The sequence below is a fragment of the Garra rufa genome, chromosome 19 (genome assembly GCF_049309525.1).
Source record: "Garra rufa chromosome 19, GarRuf1.0, whole genome shotgun sequence".
Classification (NCBI taxonomy): Eukaryota; Metazoa; Chordata; class Actinopteri; order Cypriniformes; family Cyprinidae; genus Garra; species Garra rufa.
The window spans coordinates 36582945-36609182 of record NC_133379.1 but is presented as its reverse complement, the minus strand read 5'-3'; the positions used below and the strand labels follow the sequence as shown (position 1 = coordinate 36609182).

Genomic DNA, 26238 nt, shown 5'->3' with positions numbered 1-26238 from the left:
TAACAGACTGTCATGTATTAGCATATTCCCGCCCTCAGCCAGTTTTACGCTGTCTACCATTTTCCACACGCTCGAGCAGCTGTAGCGACAACAGTGTTTTGTAAGTAATGCAGGTGTTTTGTATTTGGATATTAAAGTGAATGTAAAAGTCTTCAATTGCTCCAGACATCAGAGCCACTGAGGATGAAGTACATTTGTTTTGTTTTGTTTTTGATTGTAACGCGCCACTGAATAGACAAAAACAAAAGAGGGGGTGGGGTAAGCAGCAGCTTATTATCATTTAAAGAGGCATGCTCCAAACGGGTCTTTGTGAATAGACCTGTTTTCGACAATTTAAAAAGGGTGTTGGTTTATCCATACTTAATTTTAACCAAAGTATTTTACATACATTTCACAAAGACCCTGAATAATCATACTATTTGATGTCCTCTGTAAGTTTTAGCAAGTTGCTTGTATGTTTTTGTCATTTTTTTTAAAGTATGTACAGATGCATCTCAAAAAATTAGAATACCCTCAAAAAGTTCATTTTTTGTTTTTAACTTATTTCAAAAACTGAAACTTTCATATATTCTAGATTCATTACATGTAAAGTAAAACATTTCTGAAGTTGTTTTGTTTTCATTTTGATGATTAAAGCTTACAGCTCATGAAAGTCAAAAACCCAGTATCTCAAAATATTAGAACATTTCCTAAGATCAATCAAAAAATGCATTTGCAAAACAAAAAACAAAACAAAAAAATCAAGTTCTTTAAAGTATGCTGCATTAACTTTGGACTTGATAAAACACAGTGGACCAACTCCAGCAGAGTATTTAATCATCAAAAAGTTCTAATAATCAAAATGAAATAAAAAAAAAAAACATTTGAATCTAGAACATTTGAAAGTTAGATTTTTTGAAAAAAGTTACAAACAAAAAAAGGAACTTTTTCAGGATATTCTAATCTTTTGAGATGCACCTGTGTGTTTAGAATGTATTATTTTTATTTAGTACTTTTTAGTACTTCAACATGTACTTCAAATCTTTTAGTTAACACTAAAGAAGTGACATTCTTCTATATGTGACCCTGGACCACAAAACCAGTCATAAGGGACAATTTTGTGAAACTGGGGTTTATACATCATCTAAAAGCTGAATAAATGAGCTTTCCATTCTTTTCCATGGTTTGTTAGTATAGAGATACCACTATTTGAAAATCTTTAATTAACATCAAAATGTTGAGAAAATCGTCTTTAAAGTTGTTCAAATTAAGTTGTTAGCAATGCATATTACTAATCAAAAATTAAGTTTTGATATATTTACTGTAGGAAATTTACTAAATATCATCATAGAACATTATCTTTACTTAATATTCTAATGATTTTTGCCATAAAAGAAATATCGATAATTTTGACCCATACAATGTATTGTTGGCTATTGCTATATGCATTTTATTTTAATTTTGCGAACGAAAATGGTTTTAGTTTTAGACAATAATAATAACCCTGCTTTGGAGATAAATTACAAATAAGCTAATTAGTATTGCTACAAAACAATCGTTCCCCCAAAAATATATCTTTTTTCATTTTTAGGATGTCTCCAAAAGGAGGTTTTGTCAGATTTAGGTCATTTCTGGAGATGCTTTGTCCTGAAAAGCTACTGTACAGTCAGAGATAACAACTACTTGCAGTTTCATATGCAGAATATTATTTTTAAATGTGTACTTTCTGCACTTGCATTGTCAGTAATTAATAAAAAAAAGACAGAAAACATTTCAGAGATGCATCAGAGGAGATTATGGTGAGCATAAGAGGCTTCTTTTAAAAACATTAAATATATCTTTTGAATGGTAGTTTAAAACAGTTTCCTTTTCAATGAAAATGATGCTACTTATATACTACTGGAATCAGGTAATGAGATCACTAATGTCTTGTTCAACTGAGTTTTTTTTAAGAGAATAAGGGGTATTTTGAACAGAAAGGGGCGCTAGATTAATTACAAATAAGTCTGTATGAGAGTGTTACTAACATTCTTGGGATCGATGGACTCGGCCACTTGTGTTATTCCATCCAAGCATTTCCCAATGATAGGCAGAATTTGCCGGTCGACCTCCGCAAACGTTTTCAGAGATTCACCCATCCGCTCTATCCTCTTTTCCTCCATCACCTGGATCTTCTGCTCACAACACACACACACACAAGCACATAGATGAAGAGTTAGTGTGTGTATTTCTGAATATAGAGCTGTGAGATCAGGAATCGCAGCATGCAAATCGCTTTGGGGTGTGTTTAAACTGTTACCTTGTTTGCATTATTCACAATAGTGAATTCAGAAATAATGCAGCCAGTGCATGCAAATAAATTATGATATTAGTAGGTAATTCATTCTCAGTGGATGTTTCTATGTGTGTGCGTGCACCTGGAAAATATTAGGGATGATGGTGTAATAATGTTCGTTCTGTTCCTGGTTGAACTTCTGCAGGTATGAGGAATATTCATTCTTGCTGTCAGAAGCCATCTGGTGTCTCATCTGAGCCTGCTGCCGTGCCTAAAAAGGGAGAGAAAATGAAATATTACTGACTATGCGATATTTTTAAAAGCAATTTGATTAATTATAGTCATAAAAGCCACACAGACTTCAACATATACACTAAAAAAGACACATGATTTCACAATTTTTGCATCTTCCTACATTCTTGCAACAACATTTACATTCAAATAAATGCTTTTGAGTTTTTTCTAGTCATAAGCAACTGACCACATGCACGGATTACTTCCTTGTTTTAGACAAGCCAGCTAAGTCGCTTCTGGTGAACTGTACTGTGCCGTAATATGAGTGTACTTTGCTCGTTTTCTCTACATAATCCATTCACAATCGAAGAAAAGTTTTGTTTGTCCAAGAGGACCAAACATCCATGTATACCGTTTCAAGAATGACAAAAGAGTTTAAAAATATGCAAGTAAAGCGGCTAAATATGCACGAGTCATTGCTATGATTGACAGTAATAACCGGACGAAACATCTGGTAAGCCGATGTCGAAAAAAAGAGCTGTGCGTTAAATGATTCAGACTAAATTCAGAGTAACAAAACCAGAGCAGTAACAAGTTTGTGTTGGTTAAATATAGGCTATTTAATAACTTTTACAGTTCAAGTTAAAGCTTAAAAGATGTTATTAAATTATATAAAATATTTCAAATTCATATCGATTCATATTGAAAGCATTGAATTCATATTTATTTCTTATACCATTAATATTTAATTAGTTTGTAGTGAACTATATAAAAGTATTTTAAAAATTCACCCTTATAGGCTGTTGTGTCTGAGCTTATTTATTTTGTTATGACTTTGTGCACTTGCTCTACTATATACTTCAGTGTGATAAAAGTACTACAATTTATTATACTAGTGATTTTATAATAAATCGAAAAGCAAGACGTCTTGAAAAAACTAGGGAGTTGAAATGGCAGCTTTAGCAAATGATTGATCCTCTGCTGCCATCTTCTGGTTATATTGGTAATTTCATATCATTTTTATTTTAAAAACGACAATGTTTTCCGTGAAAAGACTTTTTTTTGTCGTCTTTATGAATAAAAAGTGAATCTTTCAAGAGAATTTTATTGCACGGCAGTTGAAAAATAATAAAGGTGTTAAAATATTATAAGGTTTTAAAAATGTGTTCATGACTATGAAGGCAAGTTACTGATTATCACGAAATCGATTAAGATGTCCTTGAAAAGAAGTTTTGCTATCTAGCTACGTTAGACTAAACACGTTATGCTAGTGTTTAGCTGACAGCATTTAAACGTACAACTATGCAGGTACTCTCGTGGGATTACCAGGCTCCGCATTTAAATGATATTTGATAAATGATAGTGTCCATCTATATATAGCACATATAAAATGAGCTTCAGCGGAAATTTACGAGCTGGCTTATAATTATGCTTAAGTTCTAAAGAACGCTCCGTTCGTATGGTCAATTCAAACACGTCTGATGAACGAGATTCTCAACCAATGAGATTTCACTGTGGGAGGGGCTACTTGGTTTAAACTCTCATTTAAATGAAAGTGCTGCTTTTATCACTGCATCAAAATTCAAAATAACACACTTTTGTTTTCAGACTCAATGACTTCTCTTAAATTCACACACAAACCTCAAAGACTCACACATTAAATATAAACTGCAGATAAGACATACTTGTGAAAGGCTAAAGTAAAACTACAAGATATAAACACCCTACACAAGCTCAAGAGCTCTTGCAGGTTGAAGAAATACACTAATGCATGCTGCTGAAGAAAATGCAACTCTCAGGTATACTAATGGTTTTAAATGCATCGTTTAAGGGAGAGAACGATACAGAAAAAGCAGTGTCATGATAACCACATCCTGATCCGATTCTAGGAAATCGCTCTGGTTAATCTGAGGTTCAGCGTTGCCGTGGAAACACTCAAACTTCACCAGCAGCTCAGCAGCAGAAGATGTGCATGAGCCAACAGGAAGTTTAGAGAAATATCTTCTAAATCTATATTTGCTCTCAATGGAAATTTATCTAAATGAATGGGATTTTAACAGATTTATTGATCTATTTAATTTGATTTTTTAAATAATTAGTAATCTGTTACTAAATATCACTGCTTGCGCATTTCAATTTGTTTTTAAACATGAGAATATTTAAATATAAGATTATTGCATTCAAAATTTTACATAATATTTATAATAAATAATATAAAAGTAAATATATTATATTTATTTATAGTTTTTATATACTTTATTTTAACATGAAAAAAATACAATATATTAATTTTGCATTGTTTATTTTTTTTATAATGAACATGTACATTTCATATTATAAAATGCACTATTCTTACATTTTAATATTCTTATAGTGAGGAAAAAATAACTAATATATTTATATTGCAAAATGCACATTTCATATAATATAGTTATAAATATTATATAAATATTTATTACTAAATATGTACTTAAATGTAACAATATTGCTTTTGAATATTTGCATAATATTTAAAATATAAAATAAATATATAGATTTTTCATTTTTAAAAACTTTATTAGTTTATTTCATACTAAATGAAAAATATAATATACAATATATAAATAAATATTAAAAAGTAATATATTATTTTTTTCATTGTAATTTTTAATTTGAATTTTGAATTTGAATGTATGATTCTTACTTTTACATTTTCTAATATTAAAGAAAAAATGTTAAGCAGTGAGTGATATAAAAAACTAATATACAAAATATAAATAACTATATTTATATTAAAAATGCATGTTTCATATATAATTAGAAATGCTATTTAAATATTTACTATTAAATATTAAACAAAACCTTTTATTATTATGTACTTAAATGTAAGAATATTGCATTAAATATGTGCATTATATTTATAATATAAAATATAAAAATACATATAATATACAATATATAAATAAATATAATAAATAATACATTACTAAATCTGAGTGATATAATTTATACAATTATTTATATTAAAATGCATATTTCACATTGTAATTATCAATATTATATAAATATTTACTATTAAATATTAAACTAAATATTACTATTTAATATGTACTAAGATATATAATAAATACTGAATATGCACCAATTTATATTATTATTATTTTATATTATACTAAACATGTTGTAATACTTGAGACGCACTGCAACCAGCAGATACTGATGATGCCTAAACACACACACACACACACACACACACACACACACACACACACACCTCCTTAATAAACTGTGATATGGTGAGCTGACATTTATATATGGACCAGCAGAACAGGACGCTCTGAGGTTTACACGTTTAAATATTCATGCCTGGAGCGATGTGACTGGTGGAGCAGCAGCGCAGACAAACATTAACCAAGCCTGTGATTGGGTGGCCTTTCAGCAGGTGTGCCGTGTGGGCGTGGCCATGGCTGGACAGGAAGCAACAGTGTCCTGACACACAGACACACACACAGACCTGCCGCCGTGCACCTACCTTCAGGTAACATCGCTTCAAGGCATGATTCAAAGAAAACACATATACAAATTAGTCAGCTTAGGCTACTAATGAGTTAGTCCTCAAATCTAAACCGTAACATGACGGCGATATCAACACAAACTGCTCGACAACACATCAAACAAAGGCAACATGCGTCAAAACCACACGACCCCTGAACACATAAACATACCGGATGCGTTCATAAAATACAAACCTACTGCTTAGTAGACAGTATGCATACTATTTAAAAAATAAAAAGGTTAAACAGTGTATAATTATGCAATTGTAATTATATTTATCATATAGTAACTTGCAAAGTGCCTCAATATGTTGCATGATTAAAGGAGAAGTTCACTTCCAGAACAAAAATGTACAGATAATGTACTCACCCCCTTGTCATCCAAGATGTTCATGTGTTTCTTTCTTTAGCTGTAAAGTTATGATTTTTGAGTAAAACATTTCAGGATTTCTCTCCATATAGTGGACTTCTATGGTGCCCCAGAGGTTTGAACTTCCAAAATGTAGTTTAAATGCAAAACTCTAAATGATCCCAGCCAAGGAAGAAGGAATTTATCTAGCAAAATGATCAGTTGTTTTCTAAAAAATGTTAGTTTAAACGTTAAACCTAGATACATGTGCGCTATAGGTGCATAACCAGTTTGTGCACAGAAAGCTAAAGCCGCTTTGCAGGACATGGAGGCACCAGTCGTCTGTCTCGCACACAAAGGTAAGAGTAAAACATAATTCCTAACTTTGAAGGGTGTTCTTTTATTTGTGTGCACTCAACAAAACATTACAAACAGTGCTTTTATAAAATAAAGAAAGCAAACATGATGCACTTTCTGCCGTCTCGTTCTTGAACAGGAGCGCTTCATAAAAAAAAGGAACCGAAACTCAGCGAATACATGCTTCACATACATGATAAATGTATCTATAGAAAGCTTTAAATTATTACTTAACGAAATAAAACAAATTGAAAAGCTCATCGGGCTGAAATGCAGCACTCTAATTGACTCTTTCATGCGCTGCAATATGGTAGGGCATTGTTTTAATGCTTACAGCTGAATTTTTTTTTTTTTTTTTTTTGCTTCCCCTGACTCAAGAGTCAAATGTCACCCATGCTTTTTAACCTCAAATGCTCGTCTTGTCTAGCTCTGTGTCAACTCTGTGTATTCTGGTTCACTACAGTTAAGGTATGTCAAAAAAATATAAATTGTCAAAATTTTTTAGAAAATTTAGAGCCCTTTAAAACTGCATTTAAACTGCATTTTGGAAGTTCAAACTCAGGGGCACCATAGAAGTCCATTATATAGATTATATTGGAAATGTTTTCCAAAAATCTGAATTTCTTTACGACTGAAGAAAGTAAGACATGAACATCTTGGATGACAAGGGGGTGATTAAATTATCTGTAAATGTCTGTTCTGGAAGTGAACTTCTCTTTTAATTCAGTAACTGACGTCTAGTTTATTATTATTTCAAAAGTAAATATGGTTATTTTTTTACATTTTTAAATCTGTAAAAATGACCGTCTTTTGTCAGTCTGAGCTTTGAAAAAATAAAAAAATGAGTCATGAAAGAGATAAAAAGTGTGGTTTGTCTTACTTTCAAGTTAGGTGTGTCAGTGCAAGTGAAAGAGGAAGTCAAGATGCATTGCATTGTGGGTTGCAGTGCTCTGGTTATATGCATCGTCCAGGTATTCCATGAATTCATAATTCAAATACCGTACATCGTATGCATACTGTAAACTGCAGAAATAGTATGATATTTTATTTGCAGTCTAACACTACTTGAGCCAATGCAGCTGTTGTAACTACTGACCCTGAAACGTCTGCGTTTTCATTAACGGATAAGATCTGAATGATTTGCCTTTGGCTTGGTGTCTGACTTTTTGGATTTTTTTCTGACCGTTAAATGACAAAACTGCTCTCTAGATTTTGGACTCCTGGAAGCAGGAGCTCTTTTCCACATCTAAATACTTTGGAAATTTCTTTTTGTTCAGTTCGAGCTATTACAGAGACATCTGCCTAGCACACGCTCTGGAACAAAGAACGATTAAAAATGAGTAAAGAGAACGTAGGCGATGTTGCCTGTCCTGTGTGACTCCCCACACACACACACACACACACACACACACACACACACACGGTCCAGTTTCCACACAGTGCCACGGCAGCAGTGTGAGACAGTGAAGGATGTGTTAAGATGAAGTGAAGGGAAAAACAGACACATGTGAATCATTCGGTCTCTATCAGTTTATCACTTTTTCATCTTATATAAACCAAACTGAAGCTAAATAAAACAAAGTGAGACGATGACAGCAATGAAATCACGATCAGATTAATTATAAACATTAGTTTCATCTAGCTGACACACAAACTATCATCTATCTATCTACAGAACAACAGATGGAAAAATAGACGATAGATAGAATGATACATAGAATGACAGAGTGAAAGATAGAATGACAGAATGATAGAACAATAGAATAATAAATGAAACAATAGAGACAATGATAGAACGATAGACAGAACAACAGAATGACAGAATGATAGATAGAATGAGAGAACAAGAGAATAATAAATGGAAGGATAGATAGAATGAAAGAACGCTGGATGGAACGATAGATAGAATGACAGATGATAGATACAACGATAAAATAATAGAATGATAGATGGAAAGATGGAGACCATGATAGAATGATAGAACGATAGATAGAATGATAGATAAAATGATAAAATGATAGATGGAATGATAGAATGATAGACAATAGAATGACAGATGGATAGATAGAGACAGATAGAAAGATAGAACGAGAGATGGAATGATAGATAGAAAGAGACAGAATGATAGAGAGAGAGCAATAAAATGATGGAGGACAGAACGATAGATGGAACGATAGAATGATAGATGGAACGATAGATGGAACGATAGAATGATAGATGGAACGATAGAATGATAGATGGAACGACAGATAGAACGATAGATGGAACGATAGACAGAATGGCAGGCAGAATGATAGAGAGTGATAAAATGATAGAGGACAGACCGATAGATAGAATGAGATGGAACGATAGAATGATAGATGGAACGACAGATAGAACGACAGACAGAATGATAGAGAGAGCGATAAAATGATAGAGGACAGAACTATAGATGGAACGATAGATAGAATGATAGATGGAACGATAGAATGATAGGTGGAACGATAGATGGAACGATAGAATGATAGATGGAACGATAGATGGAACGATAGAATGATAGATGGAACGACAGATAGAACGATAGATGGAACGATAGACAGAATGGCAGGCAGAATGATAGAGAGTGATAAAATGATAGAGGACAGACCGATAGATAGAATGAGATGGAACGATAGAATGATAGATGGAACGACAGATAGAACGACAGACAGAATGATAGAGAGAGCGATAAAATGATAGAGGACAGAACTATAGATGGAACGATAGATAGAATGATAGATGGAACGATAGAATGATAGATGGAACGATAGATGGAACGATAGAATGATAGATGGAACGATAGATGGAACGATAGAATGATAGATGGAACGATAGATGGAACGATAGAATGATAGATGGAACGATAGATGGAACGATAGAATGATAGATGGAACGTCTATGGAACGATAGATGGAACGATAGAATGATAGATGGAACGATAGAATGATAGATGGAACGATAGTTGGAAAGATAGAATGATAGATGGAACGATAGATGGAACGATAGATGGAACGATAGAATGATAGATGGAACGATAGATGGAACGATAGAATGATAGATGGAACGATAGATGGAACGATAGAATGATAGATGGAACGATAGATGGAACGATAGAATGATAGATGGAACGATAGAATGATAGATGGAACGATAGATGGAACGATAGAATGATAGATGGAACGATAGATGGAACGATAGAATGATAGATGGAACGACAGATAGAACGATAGATGGAACGATAGACAGAATGTCAGGCAGAATGATAGAGAGAGAGCGATAAAATGATAGAGGACAGACCGATAGATAGAATGATAGATGGAACGACAGATAGAACGACAGAAAGAATGATAGAGAGAGCGATAAAAGGATAGAGGACAGAACTATAGATGGAACGATAGATAGAATGATAGATGGAACGATAGAATGATAGATGGAACGATAGAATGATAGATGGAATGACAGATAGAATGACAGGGAGAGTGATAAAATGATAGAGGACAGAACTATAGATCGAACTATAGATAGAATGATAGATGGAACGATAGAATGATAGATGGAACGATAGAATGATAGATGGAATGACAGATAGAACGATAGATGGAACGATAGACAGAATGGCAGGCAGAATGATAGAGAGCGATAAAATGATAGAGGACAGACCGATAGATAGAATGATAGATGGAACGATAGAATGATAGATGGAACGATAGAATGATAGATGGAACGATAGAATGATAGATAGAATGACAGATAGAATGACAGGGAGAGTGATAAAATGATAGAGGACAGAACTATAGATGGAACGATAGATAGAATGATAGATGGAACGATAGATGGAACGATAGAATGATAGATGATAGAAACAACGATAAAATTATAGAATGACAGATGGAACGGCAGAAGGAGCGATAGGTAGAATGATAGAACAATTGACAGAATGATAGATATGATAAAATTATAGAACGATAGATGATACAATGATAGACAGATTGACAGAACGATAGAATAATAGATGATAGAATCATAGATAGAATCATAGATGATAGAACAGTAGAACAACAGATGGAACGATAAATGATAGAATGATAGAGCGAGAGAGAACGGTAAATGGCAGAATAGAATGATTGAAATACAGAATCAGAGATGGAGCAATAGATGGAATGATAGATAAAACGATAGATGATAGAATGATAGAACGACAGAAGAAACGATAGATCGATAAATGATAGAATGATAGAATGATAGAATGAGAATGATAGAACAACAGAACGATATGTGGAATGACAGACTGAACAATAGATTCAACAATAAATAGAACAAAAGAAAGAGAGATGGAGCAATAGATGGAATAATAAATAAATGATAGAGCGATAGATGATAGAACAATAGCTAGAATGATAGATAGAACCATAGACAGAATGACAGATACAATGATACAATAACAGATGATAGAAAGATAGATAGAAGGACAGATAGACATTCAGTGTGAATGTGGCTATAATGAAGTGACTTGTGGTTTCTACATGATTATATCATCAGTTCTGTCTCATCACTGTTAAAGGGAACTTTCCAGTGGAGAAACTAGTGGGGGTTTTTCTTCAGGAATCCTGGATGACTACGATTCTTTATCAGACAATCTTACCTTCTCCACGTCTGCTTTCGTCACGTTGATGTCTGCGTCCATCTTCTCAAAGTACTGCTGGGCTCGATCAGCTTCTTTACAATCCCGCTCAAACTTCCTCTTACACTGCGCACACACACACACACACACACGTGTTAAACCATGGCAGAACATGCTGCTCGAGATTAATGTACTTACAGATGTTCAGAACACTCTCAGTTTAATTAGCACACTCACACACACAGCCCACCGAACAGATGTATGAAGTTGTGCAGTATAATAAACGCTCATCTATTATCACTGTGTTTATCCTTCATCTCGCTCTCACACTCATTTATTTGAAGGGACAATCAACATTTGTGTCCGCACTGACCATTGAATCACCCGATCACGCAAACACACACAATGAGCTCATTCTTACACACGGACACACACAGGCAGCGCTCTCTCGTTCTCTCACACACACTGAATCAACAAACAGCCTGAACACTCGCTAACAACGACACAATCCATCTCTAACAGCACACACTCGGAGACAGTGGGCGTACAGAGGAATGTCTTGATATATCCTGTCTGCTTCAGTGTGTGTGACGTCCCTCTGATCACACACACACACACACACACACACACACACTGGATATACTAAACTAAGCTGTTTGGACATTTACTATGGTAATACCATGGTATATTTTGAAGTAAGTGAGTATGGCAGTCAGTAGCATGGTATACAGCTCACTCTCAGAAAAACAGTACAAAAGCTGTGACTGGGACGAGAACCTTTCAAAATGTACACTTTTGTACCTTATTTACCACTAAAAGGTGCACATCAGTACATTAAAAATGTATGGTAAAATCTCAAGTTCACATATTAGCATCTTAATGGTACATATTTGTACCTTTTAAAAAGTGTACTGCCCCACAGACAGATTTTGTACCTTTTTTTCTGAGAGTGTAGTTTAAGATTAAATTTAAAAGATTAAAAGATAAAATATTAATAATATTAGAATATTTAAATTTTTAAATAATTTAATTTGACTTTAATATTTTAAGAACTTAATTTGTATTAAAATGCAGTTTTGTATGAAATGTAATTATAATAACTTTCTAAAAAGAAATTATAATTATTAAAATCTTGTTTTGAACAATTTAAGTTTAAATAATGTATATATTTTTTAAAGATACAAAAAAAAATCAAACATTAATAAAAATAAATAATTGAATCATTTAATTGGTATTAAAATGTTGTATTGAAAAATAAATGCTTAATTAAAAAATGACTAAATAAATAACAATAATAAAATATCATATTTTAATTATACAACTTAATTTGAGAATGTATTATTTACGTAACTAATGATTTAACATGCATTAAATATTATATTGAATAATTTAACTTCAAATTGGGAAAAATACAAAAAATAAATAAACTATTCATAATAATAATAATAATAATAATAATAATTAAAAAACATTTAATTTAATTGCAATACTTTAATAATGTAATTCATATTAAAATGTTGTACTGTATAATTAAATTTAAAAATATAAAATAAACAACATTAATAAAATAAATATATTTATTGTAAAATGAATTACATTTTAATATTTTAATAGCATAATTTGTATTAAAATATTGTACTAACCAATGGAAGTTTAATTAAATGTAAAATATTACAGAAATAAATAATATATTTTAATTGAAATATATAGAATTTATTAATAATATACATTTTTATTAAAATGTTGTATTGAATACTGCAAGTTCAATTTTTTTATTACAAAATAAATAAATTATTCTTAAAAATACTGTTTTAAGTTAATAAATAACTTTAAACAATTAAAACATTTTAAATAATGTTTATATTTTCATCATATTAAAATGTATTTAAATGTTGTATTAAATAATCCAAAATAAAAGCCTATTCACTAGTGCTCCCAGACTTTTAGAGACCATTGTATCAAAAAGTACCGTGGTATTACCATCTGATAACACGGTACTGTTCCCAGTGCTCATTTACTATAAGAAGTACCGATTAATAATTGATCTTGACTGAACTCACCGATTCCAGCTGTTTCCAACTGGCTTCGACCTGTTGCTGTGCCTTCCGTCCATCATGAAAATGCTGTAAAAGAGAAAGAAAAAGACATTTATCACTAATTTATTAAGCTCCATCATAGTTTAACATGCATATATGCAAATTTAAATGCACTACTTTCAAGAAGGATCAAACAACCAAGGAACAACTGAACATGAAGAAGCTCTCATTTGGAGTTCATTAAGATACAAGGATTATCTGTGTGTGTATATATAAACCTGAACCTGAGAGGAAGTGTGTGTGAGCTGCCAGGAAGCCATATTGGCATGTTCTGTGCATATTCTGTGTGTGTCGTCACACTCGAGGCCGTCTGTGTGTTTCTCTCGGCCTGAGCACTCCAGGAAAGTGTTCGTTTGGCCAACACTCAAACATCTCACACACAAAGAGCTCAGTGTGACATTTAGATAAAGAGCTGCTTCTCATGCAGGTCTGAGATCAGCTGAAGACAACATTCAGCGCTTTAATAATACGTCACAACTTCGAGAATATCAATGCATAATCATGCAACAATTTTAAAAGCTGATGGTTAAAAAAGACAGAATGTCACAGACTGAAGTTGGGACATTCCTTATTAATTCCTGTAGCATTAATGCTTGTAATAACTCTTGAGTCCGGTCTCAGCTGCTGTCTATAGTCTCGTCTGAGAGACACACGGACACCTGTAGTGAATGTCAGATGCTCAGATCTGTCTTAATGACACAGATTAGACTCAATATCCTGTTTACTACATAGACTGAGGCAGACAGTATCAAACATCAGCAGACCGTTCATATCAGTGCAATCGCACATGAAAAAAACAACAACACTGTCCTTTTCACTTGGTTGACTGCATTTGACTGTATTTGAATAACAGTGTAAATGGATTCTAAGTGGGGTTTTTTGAAAGGTGACAAATGTAAAATACTTTCCAAACCTATGTGCAAGTCATGTGGTGTTTGACTTCCTGAAAAATGTTGATGCTACGGTTCTGTGACACTTTTAAAACACCGATGTTTATTCGAGAACATATATATTTATTTGTGTGTGTGTTATTTTATCTTATTATTTGCTTTTATTTTATTTATTGTTTTTTAATTTTTATTTTCTTTAATTTATTTTTCTGTATTTTTATTTTTGTGTTTGATTTATTTTATTTTCAAATTTTATTGCATTTTTATTTATTGCATGTTTTTATTTCCTTTGATTTTATACTATTTAATAAAATGTATATAGTTCTGGTTAGAATGTTATATTTGTAAAAAAAATTGTAAAATATGTATAATTTTGTATTTATCTGTTTTTAAAATGTATATTTACATAAATTTAATATAATATAAATATATTTAAATGTATTTAGTAATAATTTAAATATATTTATATATTTTAGATATATAACACTGATGTTTATTTGAGAACATATATATTTATATGTGTGCGTGTGTTATTTTATTTCATTATTTGATTTTATTTTATATGCTTTTTTATTTTTTTATTTTCCTAAATTTATTTTTGTGTTCAATTTATTTATTTTTTACATTTTATAACATTTTTATTTATTTATTTTTATTTTGCTCTATTTTTAAATTTTATTTTATTATTTTGTTTCATTTTAAATTTGTCTTTAATTTAATTGTATTCATGTGTATTTTTATTATTATTTATTTAAAAAAAAATTATTTTATTTTTCTTTTAATATTAATTTATTTATTGATTTTAGAAAATTATATATAATATATGAAAACATACACAATAAAAATATTATATATAAATATATTCACAAATTATTTATACAAATAAATAACATTAATATACTTATGGTTAAAATGTAAAATATTATTTATATGTTTACAAAGCTGAACCATGAATATTATAATTTTAATATTTATGCAAATAAAAAAATATATATTTCTGGTTAAAATGTAAAATATTATTTTATTATAATTTTTTTTTTTTTTTTTTTTTTTTTACAAATATTAACCATGGATATTATAATTGTAATATTTATACAAATAATTTTCTTTTATATATTTCTGGTAAGATTGTTAAATATTTGTAAAAAAAAAAAAAAAAATCAAAAATATGTATTTAAAAAATATATATATACACACACACACACATTTATAATACATAATTTATTTGTATATTTTATATATTTTAAATTATGTATTTTTACAATATATTAAGATACTTGCATACATATTTTTATATGCATTTTGTAATAATTTAAATATTTTTATATAGTTATATAATTTTCTGAATTTGTGAAAAATTTTAATTATTCCTAAAAAAGATACATATATTGCCATATATAGACATATTTATAAAATTGACATTGTATGTATGTATGTGAGTGTGTGTGTGTGTGTGTGTGTGTGTGTGTGTGTGTGTGTGTGTGTGTGTGTGTGTGTGTGTGTGTGTGTATATATATACACACACATATGTGTGTGTGTGTGTGTGTGTGTGTGTGTGTGTGTGTATATATATACACACACATATACAATATTTTAAAGATGATGTTAGGATCTGTGTGTTACGCTAAAAACCTGTTTTTTTTTTTTGTAGTGACTGAAAGGGATTAGAAGGACTGACAGTGAGAAAATGAGTAAGTGAATGAATGAAAGAGTGTGAATGTGTTTAGTATTCATTGCTGAGTTTCTGGACTGAATGAGGAATGCAGGCATGCAGCGTGTGAATAAAACCCTATAGAGCAAAGAGCATTATGGGTACAAAACCACACAGTCAGTCAATGGTGAAGGAGTCCAGTTGTGTCTAGCATAGCGATCAAGACGCTTAAAGCATGACTGAACAAACACTCAGACATGAGCTGGTATATTTATAATTTAATTATGATATTTAAAGGATTTTCTACTGCATTTGTGCTTTATTGACCCTCAGTTCAGTTCTCAGTTCTTTAAAAACAGATGAACGTGAAAACGCACACGTACACACACACACAAAAGGCCAAAGTGTTCAACAACAGTCTAATTCTTCTGCTTTTTGGGGGCCATTACAACAAACTAACAAAGTGAATCTAAACTCTCAACTGATCTGGAATCAGTCTATACAGTTTTATCCGATCAGAGGAAGTCCACCTGTGCTCAAAGAGGAAGTTGACCTCTAGCTGTTTTTAAAAAAAACAAAGCTTCACTGAGAACTTTTCCGTTGGAACAGCTGAGAAAAGAACAAGAAAATAAATAACAGAGAAAAACACAACCTGATGAACCGATGAAAGAGACAAGACTTCAGAGATGATTTGAATCATTCATGCTTCATACAAACACACACATACAGAAGATAAATGCAGACTTTCCCATGGGCCAAAAACTGAAAGCAACTGGTCTACCTTGAACAATAGCAACCGCAATGACATTAGAGTTTCTTCTACTATAAATAAAAAAATTCTAAAACAATTCTAATGAAAAAAAGTCAAAACATATAAAATAAAACCTAAAGTAAAATAAAATAATTTTAAAATAAAAATGCAATAAAATTTCTATATAAAGTAAACTGAACATAATAAAAATACAAAAAATTTAATTAAGTAAAATAAAACATAAAAACAAACAATAAAATAAAAACATAAAATGGAATAGAATAAAAATGAATGAAACAAAGAACCTTTTTTAAAAACATTAAATAAATAAAAATGTTAAATTAAAATAATAAAAATACAGAAAATTTAATTAAGAACAAAAAATTATGTAAATAATTTAAATAAAAACAATAAAATAAATAAATAATACAAACAAAATAAAATAAGAATGAAAATAAAACCAAATAAAATGAAAACAAAATAAATTAAAATGCTAAATTAAAATAATAATACGAAAAATACCAAATTAAATTAAGTATAATTAAAAAAATAAAATAAAAAACAAAAATAAATTAAAATAACACAGATACTAGGGGTGTAAATATTAATCGATTCGTATCGATGCATCGATTATGCAGCCGCCGATTCAATGCATCGATTCGTCCGCAAGAATATCGATTAATGTGTTTATTTTGCCGCCTGTTTGTTCACTTGTCTATTTTTAGAATCCGTTCCGACCTTTCTTTTACTGTCTATGGCTCCGATGTATTAAGCGCACTACCTACTCCTAAGCTGCGGGTGGCACTAACCTCACTGTCTTCTTCTTCACACGCGTTACTTTCGTTTCACAGTCCATCTATGATGTTGTTCATGTTCACAGACCTCACATTGTTGTCTGACTTTCAAGAGCGATGATTTTGAACTGATTTTATGGAGTAGTATTCTATTTGCAGTTCATCTACTGCAGAGGATGTGTGACCATTACCTCTTAATAAGATGCAAATTTTATTTTCAAAATGTAACCAATTTTGTATGAAAGAAACTTTTTTAAAACGGTGAATAGGCTAATTGGCCATAGTAGACCTGCACTATAAGTTTTTTTTTTCTTATTACAATTTATCTGATTGCACTTTGTAGATGCAGTAACTTATATTTGCTGTTCTATTTGCAGTGCATTGAGCACAACTGCTTTAGTGTAAGATACACATTATGTGAATAGAATACTGTTTCTGTATTCTCAATAAAAGGCAAATTATTTACTATTTTTGTTGATTTATTTGAAACTTAATAGATATCATGTAAAAATATCTAATATTGAATCGAATCGGATCGAATCGCATCGTATCACAGGGAATTCTGAAGTATCGAAAATAATCGAATCGTTGGCTTAAGAAATCGGTGTCGTATCGAATCGTCTTGAAGGCTCCGATTTACACCCCTAACAGATACATTAAAAATACATTTCAATACACATTAAAAATAAAATTAAACTTAAACTTAAATAAAATAAAACAAATATAATAAAATAAAATATAAAAATAGAGCAAAACAAAATAATAAAATTATATAAAATGAAATGAAAAGGAAAACAAAATAAAAACTATAAATAGATAAAAATGTCAAAAATTGAAATGAACACAAAAATTAAAATATAAGAAATTAAAATAAAATAAAATATCATAAAATAAAATAAAATACTTTTTTTTATAAAAAAATATTTTTTTTGCACCCTAAGATTCCAGATACTCAAATAGTTGTATCTGGGTTACTATTTTTTTTTCCAATCCTAACAACATCAATGGAAATCTTATTTATTTATCTTTCAGACAGGATATACATCTCAATTTTAAATTTACCCTTATGACTGGTTTTGTGGTCCAGGGTCACAAAAAAGTATTATTTTCTTTGAACTGACAGCACTGGCTGAAATCACTTGTTGAAGAAGCAACTTCTAGATATTAATTACAGAGAAACTTCCTCCTAAGTGACACACAAAAACAAAACTAACTGCTTTACATGCATTCAGACAGTCTCTTCCTAAATAGGTGTTTTCTGGCCTGAATACGGCTTTATGCTGGCTATGTGAAAGTCTGGTCTTTGTCATGAAATGCTTTTGTTTTTCGTTCTTCTATGGTTTCTTCTGTTTGCAGAAGCTCAGCTAGTGATTTCTGGATCTGGATGAGTGCTGATATGAAGCAGCACCTCTTAGGTTTGGGATTTATCACTTCTCAGAATAATAACCTGAACTACTGAATGACGCCTACAGATGGAGCATGTCCTAAACACACACGTCACCGGCCCAGTCGAGGTAAAGCTTCTTCAACAATGGGTTTAATAGAGAATTACAGCACCACACCATATGCTGTCTGGATTAAACACCGGAAAAACAGAGCGAGACTGCTTTTAATTAATTCTGTTTGCAAAATGCATAAGTTAAAGAATATCCTATAAGTTTGCACATATACAAAAGTGCATAAAAATGGTGCATCAAATCAACAGAATGAACTAATTGAACTGAGGTAGACAAAAGAAAGAGATGGATAGACAGACAAAGAGAGAGAAATGACATACTGTAAAAACAAAACTAACTGCATCTGGTTTCTTTGCATGTCATTCAGATTGTCTCTACTAAAATAAAACATTAAATAAATAAAAGTGCAATAAAATGTTAAAATAAATTAAAAGAGACAAAAAACAAAATTTTATCAAGTAAAATAAAACTAAATCAAATAAAAACAAATAATAAAATAACATAAAATCTGAAAATTTAACCAAAAAACAATAAAATTAAATACACATAAAAATAAAAATAAATATAAATCAAGTAAACTTAAAATATATAAAATAAAAATAAATAATACTTATATATATATATATATATATATATATATATATATATATATATATATATATATATAATATATATATATATATATATATATATATATATATAAATAAAAGTATTATTTTCTCTCTGGATTAAACATACGAGAAAAAAAACACATAATAAAATAAAATAAAAACTGAAAATTGAACCAAAATACAATAAAATTAAAATATATATTTAAATACACAATTAAATTTAGCTACATTTAAAACACAATAAGCTTAAAAATTAAAATGATCAAATAAAATATAAAAGTAGAGCAAAATAAAATAACAAAGTAATATAAAATAAATTAAAAATAAATAAAACAAAATAAATTAAAATAGAAAATAACTTTAAAAAATTTAAAATTACAAAAAAAATTTAAATGAACACAAAAATAAAAATAAGTAAAAGTAAGTAAAATTAAAAAGAAATAAAATAAAAAGAAATAATAAAAACATAAAAATAAAATAAAGTATTATTTTTGCCTGGATTAAACACCTGAAAAATGGAGTGAGGCTGTTTTTAATTAATTCTGTATGCAAATAAAGAACAAACTATAAGTGTGCATATATATATATAAGTGCATAAAAGGGCACATGTGCATCAAATTATTTTATTAGGTAAAATAAAAAAAATAAAAAAAAATAATAAAATAAAATAACAGAAACTTGAACCAAAAATACAATTAAATTAAAAACAAATTCAAATACACATAAATAAAATTTTAATTAACAACACAATAAACTTAAAAGTTTAAATAATCAAATAAAATATAAAAATAGAGCAAAACAAAATAATAAAGTAATATAAAATAAAATAAAACTAACAAAACTATCTAACTAAATAAAAATGCAATAAAAAATAAAATAAAATAAAATAAAATACTAAAACAAAATAAATTAAAATTAATTACATTTAAAAATAAATTATAACAAACACAAAAAGTATTATTTTTGTCTGAATAAAACACCGGAAAAACGGAGCGAAATGCATAATCAACAGAATGAACTAACTGAACTGAGGTAGACAAAAGAAAAAGATGGATAGACAGACAGATAAAGAGAGAGAAAGAGGAGGTTTATAAAACAGGAGAGAAGCAGCATTCTGGGAAATGGGCCAGACAGACACCATGGAGCCCCGTATAGTGTGTGTGTGTGTGAGTGTTGAATGCTGGGAAATCTGCGTTCTTCAGGTTGATACCTAAATGCCTTCTTATTTGCTAAATGAAAGATGCACGCTGTGTTCGGACGCTGCTCGTGTCATTAGTTCAGCGCTGTCTGGACGTATAAATCATACAGCAGATGACCTCCAGAGCTCACCGTCTCATCTCTGTGTCTGTGTGTGTGTTTATGTGGAATGATGAAACACACACACACACACACACACACACACACACACACACACACACACACACACACACACACAGATGAGTGTAATTCATATACACACACCAGAAACTTTCAGTCTAAACACACAACAGCATCTCTATTTAAGGGAAAAAGAGAGCGATGTGCTGTAATTCGGACAAATATTATAATTTGGAAAAGAAAATGTCCTGATGATGAACTTTTGAACTCATAAAAATAACGGACAACATACTGTCCTAAAAGAAAATCTAAAATCTTTTTTTAAGTTTTTCTAAAAGTTTTAAACTACATTAGCAATATTATTGATAACAATTATTGAGAACAAATTAAATTATAATAATATAATATAATGTATCTTCATGTATATGCAGGTACCGTATATACATATTTATTTATATACACATATATTTTTATGTATATATTAATATTTTTATTGTATCGCATATGTATAAAAAATGTATAAAATATATTTGATAATTTAATAAAAATTAAAATGCAAAATGTATTATATATTTTCATATATATTATATATATTTATTAATTATAATTATAAATATTTATTTATTTATTTATATTGAAAATACTATTAGAGAATAGAGATATCTTTGATAATTATTTTTATATGTAGATTTTTTTATTGTATTACATATATACGGTAACTTAATAAAATATATGATATATAAATTTTTTTTTTCTGGTTTTATATTATATACCTTTAAATATTTATTAATTATATTTATTTATTTAGAATTACTGTAAGAGATATCCTTCATAATTTTTTTATATCTATAAATGTTTTATTGTATTACATATATATGATAAATTAATAATAATGTAAATCAAATTTACAAAGAGTGTGTATTTATTAAAATATTTATTAAACATTTGTTGAATTAATACAAATGTAAATCAAATTTACAAATTATACATACATATATATATATATTTACTTATTTTATTAATTATATACATATTTATGTGTGTGTGTGTGTATATATATATATATATATATATATATATATATAAACTCTGCATTTATTTATTTATTTAGAATTACTGTAAGAGATATCCTTCATAATTTTTTTTATATCAATAAATGTTTTATTGTATTACATATATATGATAAATTAATAAAAATGTAAATCAAATTTACAAAGAATGTGTGTATTTATTAAAATATTTATTAAACATTTGTTGAATTAATACAAATGTAAATTAAATTTACAAATTATATATATATATATATATATATATATATATATATATATATTTTTTTTTTTTTTTTACTTATTTTATTAATTACAAACATATTTATTTATGTGTGTGTGTGTGTGTGTATATATATATATATATATATATATATATATATATATATATATATATATATATATATAAACTCTGCATTTATTTATTTATTTAAAATTACTGTAAGAGATATCCTTTATTATTATTTTTATATGTATAAATGTTTTTAGTGTATAACATATATATGATAAATTAATAAAACATATCATAAATGTATAAAAATGCAAATTAAATTAAAAAAAAAATATATATATATATATATACACACGTGTGTGTGTGTGTGTGTGTGTGTGTGTGTGTATATATATATATACATGTGTGTGTGTGTGTGTGTGTGTGTGTGTGTGTGTGTGTATATATATATATATATATATATATATATATATATTTACTTACATATTTACTATATATTATATATATTTCTTAATTTTATTTATTTATTCATTTAAAGTTTCCGTAAGAATATAGATATAGATAGACTGTGTGTATTTATATGTAACTAAATGAGTCAAACCCTGCAGAAACTTATCCTACCAATGACTGACTTATGCTCTCTGTGTACTAAACTTTAATAGAAGACAGTATTTTATTTCATTGCATATTTCATATTTCAGTTGTAACTCAATCTCAGTGCTCATTCACTCACCGCTTTCCTCTCTGTTTTGATTTCCTGTGCGTATCGCGTGAGTTCAGCGATGATCAGTGACGTCATGTTCTCTGCAATGAGCTCATGTTGTCCGGCATAATCGTTCAGCTCGTTTAGCGTCGAATGAAACGCCCGGCACCACGTGTACCTAAAAAAGAACGGGACATCATCAATATGAGACACAAATCTAGCGAACTTCAGCTAATTTACTCGGCCAAATGCTGATTCAGACATCTGGAGATACCAAACAAATTTAATGTCAATCTTGAAATAAATGAGAAAAATGAAACTCACTTATTCTCGTCTTCCTCTTTCTTCTTAGGCTGGTATTTCTTGGACAGATTCCTGTGTAAAATTAAAAACGAAACCAATTATTGCATGTTTACAATACTACCATACTTACACTATGTCTATTTATGCTATATATTTAATAAAATCATCACAATTTTAGGCTGTATCGTGATTCCTGTTCTTCCATCAGTAAATTTAAGACATCTTCAAATAATAATTAATGTTTTTTATAGCATTTAAAATAATTTATCATTTATTTATTTTTGTTTACATATTTATTTTTATATTTATTTTATTTACTTTTTTACATTATTTTTTAAAGGACCTGCAGGGACTTTTATTCACACACATGCTCCTAAATACATTTTACAGTTTGTACACATGTATTTTTAGTAATACCTACAAGTGAACCCAATCTATAAACAAGGTAAAATAAATTATTATTATTTTCATAAAAAAGAAAATATATAAATAAAATAGAGCAAAAAATTGTTTTAATTAAAATAAAAACTAACTGTGATAATATTGAAAAAAATACATTTAAAATGAAAACAAAAAATAAAAATACAGAACATTTAATAACATTTAAGAACAAAAAATATAATAAAATAAAACAAAATAAAGTATCATTTCTGTCTGGGTTAAACACTGGAAAATGAAGCAAGACAAATAATAAAATTAAATAAAAACAGAAAATTGAACTAAAAATACAATAAAATTAAAAAATAAATTTAAATACACATCAATAAAATAAAATAAAACACTTTAAAACATTTAAAATAATCAAATAAAATATAAAAATATAGCAAAAACAACAACAAAATTTTAAATAAAATCAAATAAAAATTGACAATATTGAAAAAATACATTTAAAACGAACACAAAATATAAAAAATATTTTAAAAAAGAAAAATTTAAAAAATAAAATAAAAAAATAAAAATAAAAAAATAAAAAAATAAAATAAAATTGATTTGAATTAAATTAAATCATCACAATTTTAGGCTGTATCCTGATTGTTATTATGCATTTATTTATATATTTATTTTATTTACTTTTTTAAATTATTTTTTAAGGACCTGCAGGAACTTTTATTCACACAAGTGCTTCTAAATACATTTTAGTTTGCACACATGTATTTTTAGCTATACATACAACAAGTGATCCAAATCTATAAAAAGGTCAAATAAATCATTTTTATTTTCATGAAAAAACAGGCAAAATCAAATACCAATTAAAAATGAATCTATGCATATGAACAAACAAAATTTTTGAGTAAATAATCTACCTATTTATCTATTAATTAATGAATCCATGAATGAAGGAAATTTATCGTATTTATCCAATACAAATTTTAGGATCAAAAACTGAATTTTCTGACTTTTTAAGGACCCACTAAGAAGTTTTTTTTATTCTCTAATTTTTTGTTCTCTTGCACTCTAAATTAATTTTTCAGTTTGCACTTTAATTTTTAGTTGCAAATGCACCTAAAATGCTTGTGCAATGCTTCATCCCACAATGCAATGTGCTTGACCTGACTTTTTATTTTCACTAGATGAATAACTTAACTATAAGTAGTATGTACTTTTTAACAAGTTATGCAAAACTACAATAAAAAAGTAAAATAACCATTTTCATTTTTATTTTCAAGAAAAAAGGCAAATTAAATACAAAAATCTAATACCGCATAATGAAATGATTACCATATATGTGACCCTGGGCCACAAAACCAGTCTTAAGTAGCTCGGGTATATTTGTAGCAATAGCCAAAAATACACTGTGTGAGTCAAAATTATACATTTTTCTTTTATGCCAAAAATCATTAGGATATTAAGTAAAGATCATGTTCCATGAATATATTTAGTAAATTTCCTACTGTAAATATATCAAAACTAAATGTTTGATTAGTAATATGAATTGCTAAGAAACTTGACAACTTTAAAAGGCAATTTTCGCACCCTCAGATTCCATCCAGATTTTCAAATAGTTGTTTCTTGGTCAAATATTGTCCTATCCTAAAAGCTTATTTATTTAGATTTCAGAAGATGTATTAATCTCCATTTCAAAAAATTGAACCTTTTGACTGGTTTAGTGGTCCAGGGTCACATGTGTGATTCCTCATACTATAAAATTTAGATAAACCATTACACAGCTGGCTCTATTCAGTGTATACTTCAGTGCAGTATGCAAAAACAGTGTGCTAGTAATTTATTGCAGAGGTACAACATTGATGCAAGTTTATAAACCAATCAGAGAGCTCAACTGAGAAAAGCAACCAATCAAAATGCCAAATGCCAAATCCACTAAGAGCCAATCAAAAATGAATATTCAAATACAAACTTTACAGAACTTTTGGACCTTTTGTTTTTGTCTTCCTACATGCATGTGAGACTCATTGTCCGTGTCTGTGTGGAAACTGTTAAACAAAGGCTGTCTTTCTTTCTTTGTAGCCTTTTTTCGTCACTGTCAGATGTTTCTCTGTGTATTCTATTATCACCAGCTATAAATACAGAGCGTCTGCTCATCATCACTGCCTTGGGGCAGGTGTGTGTGTGTGTGTGTGTGTGTGTTTGTGTGTGTGTGTGTGTGTGTGTGTGTGTGTGTTCATACTGCACCTTGCCAAAGGGTAAAAAACACATACTAAAATAAACACACACTCACGCACACGCCCACAGTGAGGCAAACACCTCTCATCCCCCATCAGTCCTTCTGTCACTGTCTTCTGTACATATTCTTCAGAATAGCACACTAACATACTAATATTAATATTGCACTGTACACATATAACACACACACACACACACACACACACACACACACACACACACACACACACACACACACACGTGATGTGCCACACATCCGTTACAATGCATGTATCCCACAATGCAATGCACTCAACTTGACCTTTCTTTTTCAGTGTGATAAATTACATGGAAGTAATATCAAGCATAATTTAACATTTGTGACTCAATTGTGATTAAACACACAAAAAATAAAAGTTT

General features: G+C 29.2%; 1 protein-coding gene across 14 annotated transcripts in view; it reads right to left on the bottom strand.

Moving 5' to 3' along the window:
• The window catches only part of fnbp1b (formin binding protein 1b), a 100022-nt gene that overhangs the window by 30406 nt on the left and 43378 nt on the right, over positions 1 to 26238 (bottom strand). For all 14 annotated transcript variants that reach the window (XM_073825232.1, XM_073825233.1, XM_073825236.1 and 11 more), the window contains exons 3-8: positions 23239 to 23289; positions 22945 to 23092; positions 13427 to 13489; positions 11388 to 11492; positions 2397 to 2525; positions 2007 to 2153 (exon numbers count right to left, since the gene is read on the bottom strand). In XM_073825232.1, the coding sequence (XP_073681333.1) occupies positions 2007 to 2153; positions 2397 to 2525; positions 11388 to 11492; positions 13427 to 13489; positions 22945 to 23092; positions 23239 to 23289 (643 nt within the window). The remainder of the gene's footprint in view (positions 1 to 2006; positions 2154 to 2396; positions 2526 to 11387; positions 11493 to 13426; positions 13490 to 22944; positions 23093 to 23238; positions 23290 to 26238) is intronic.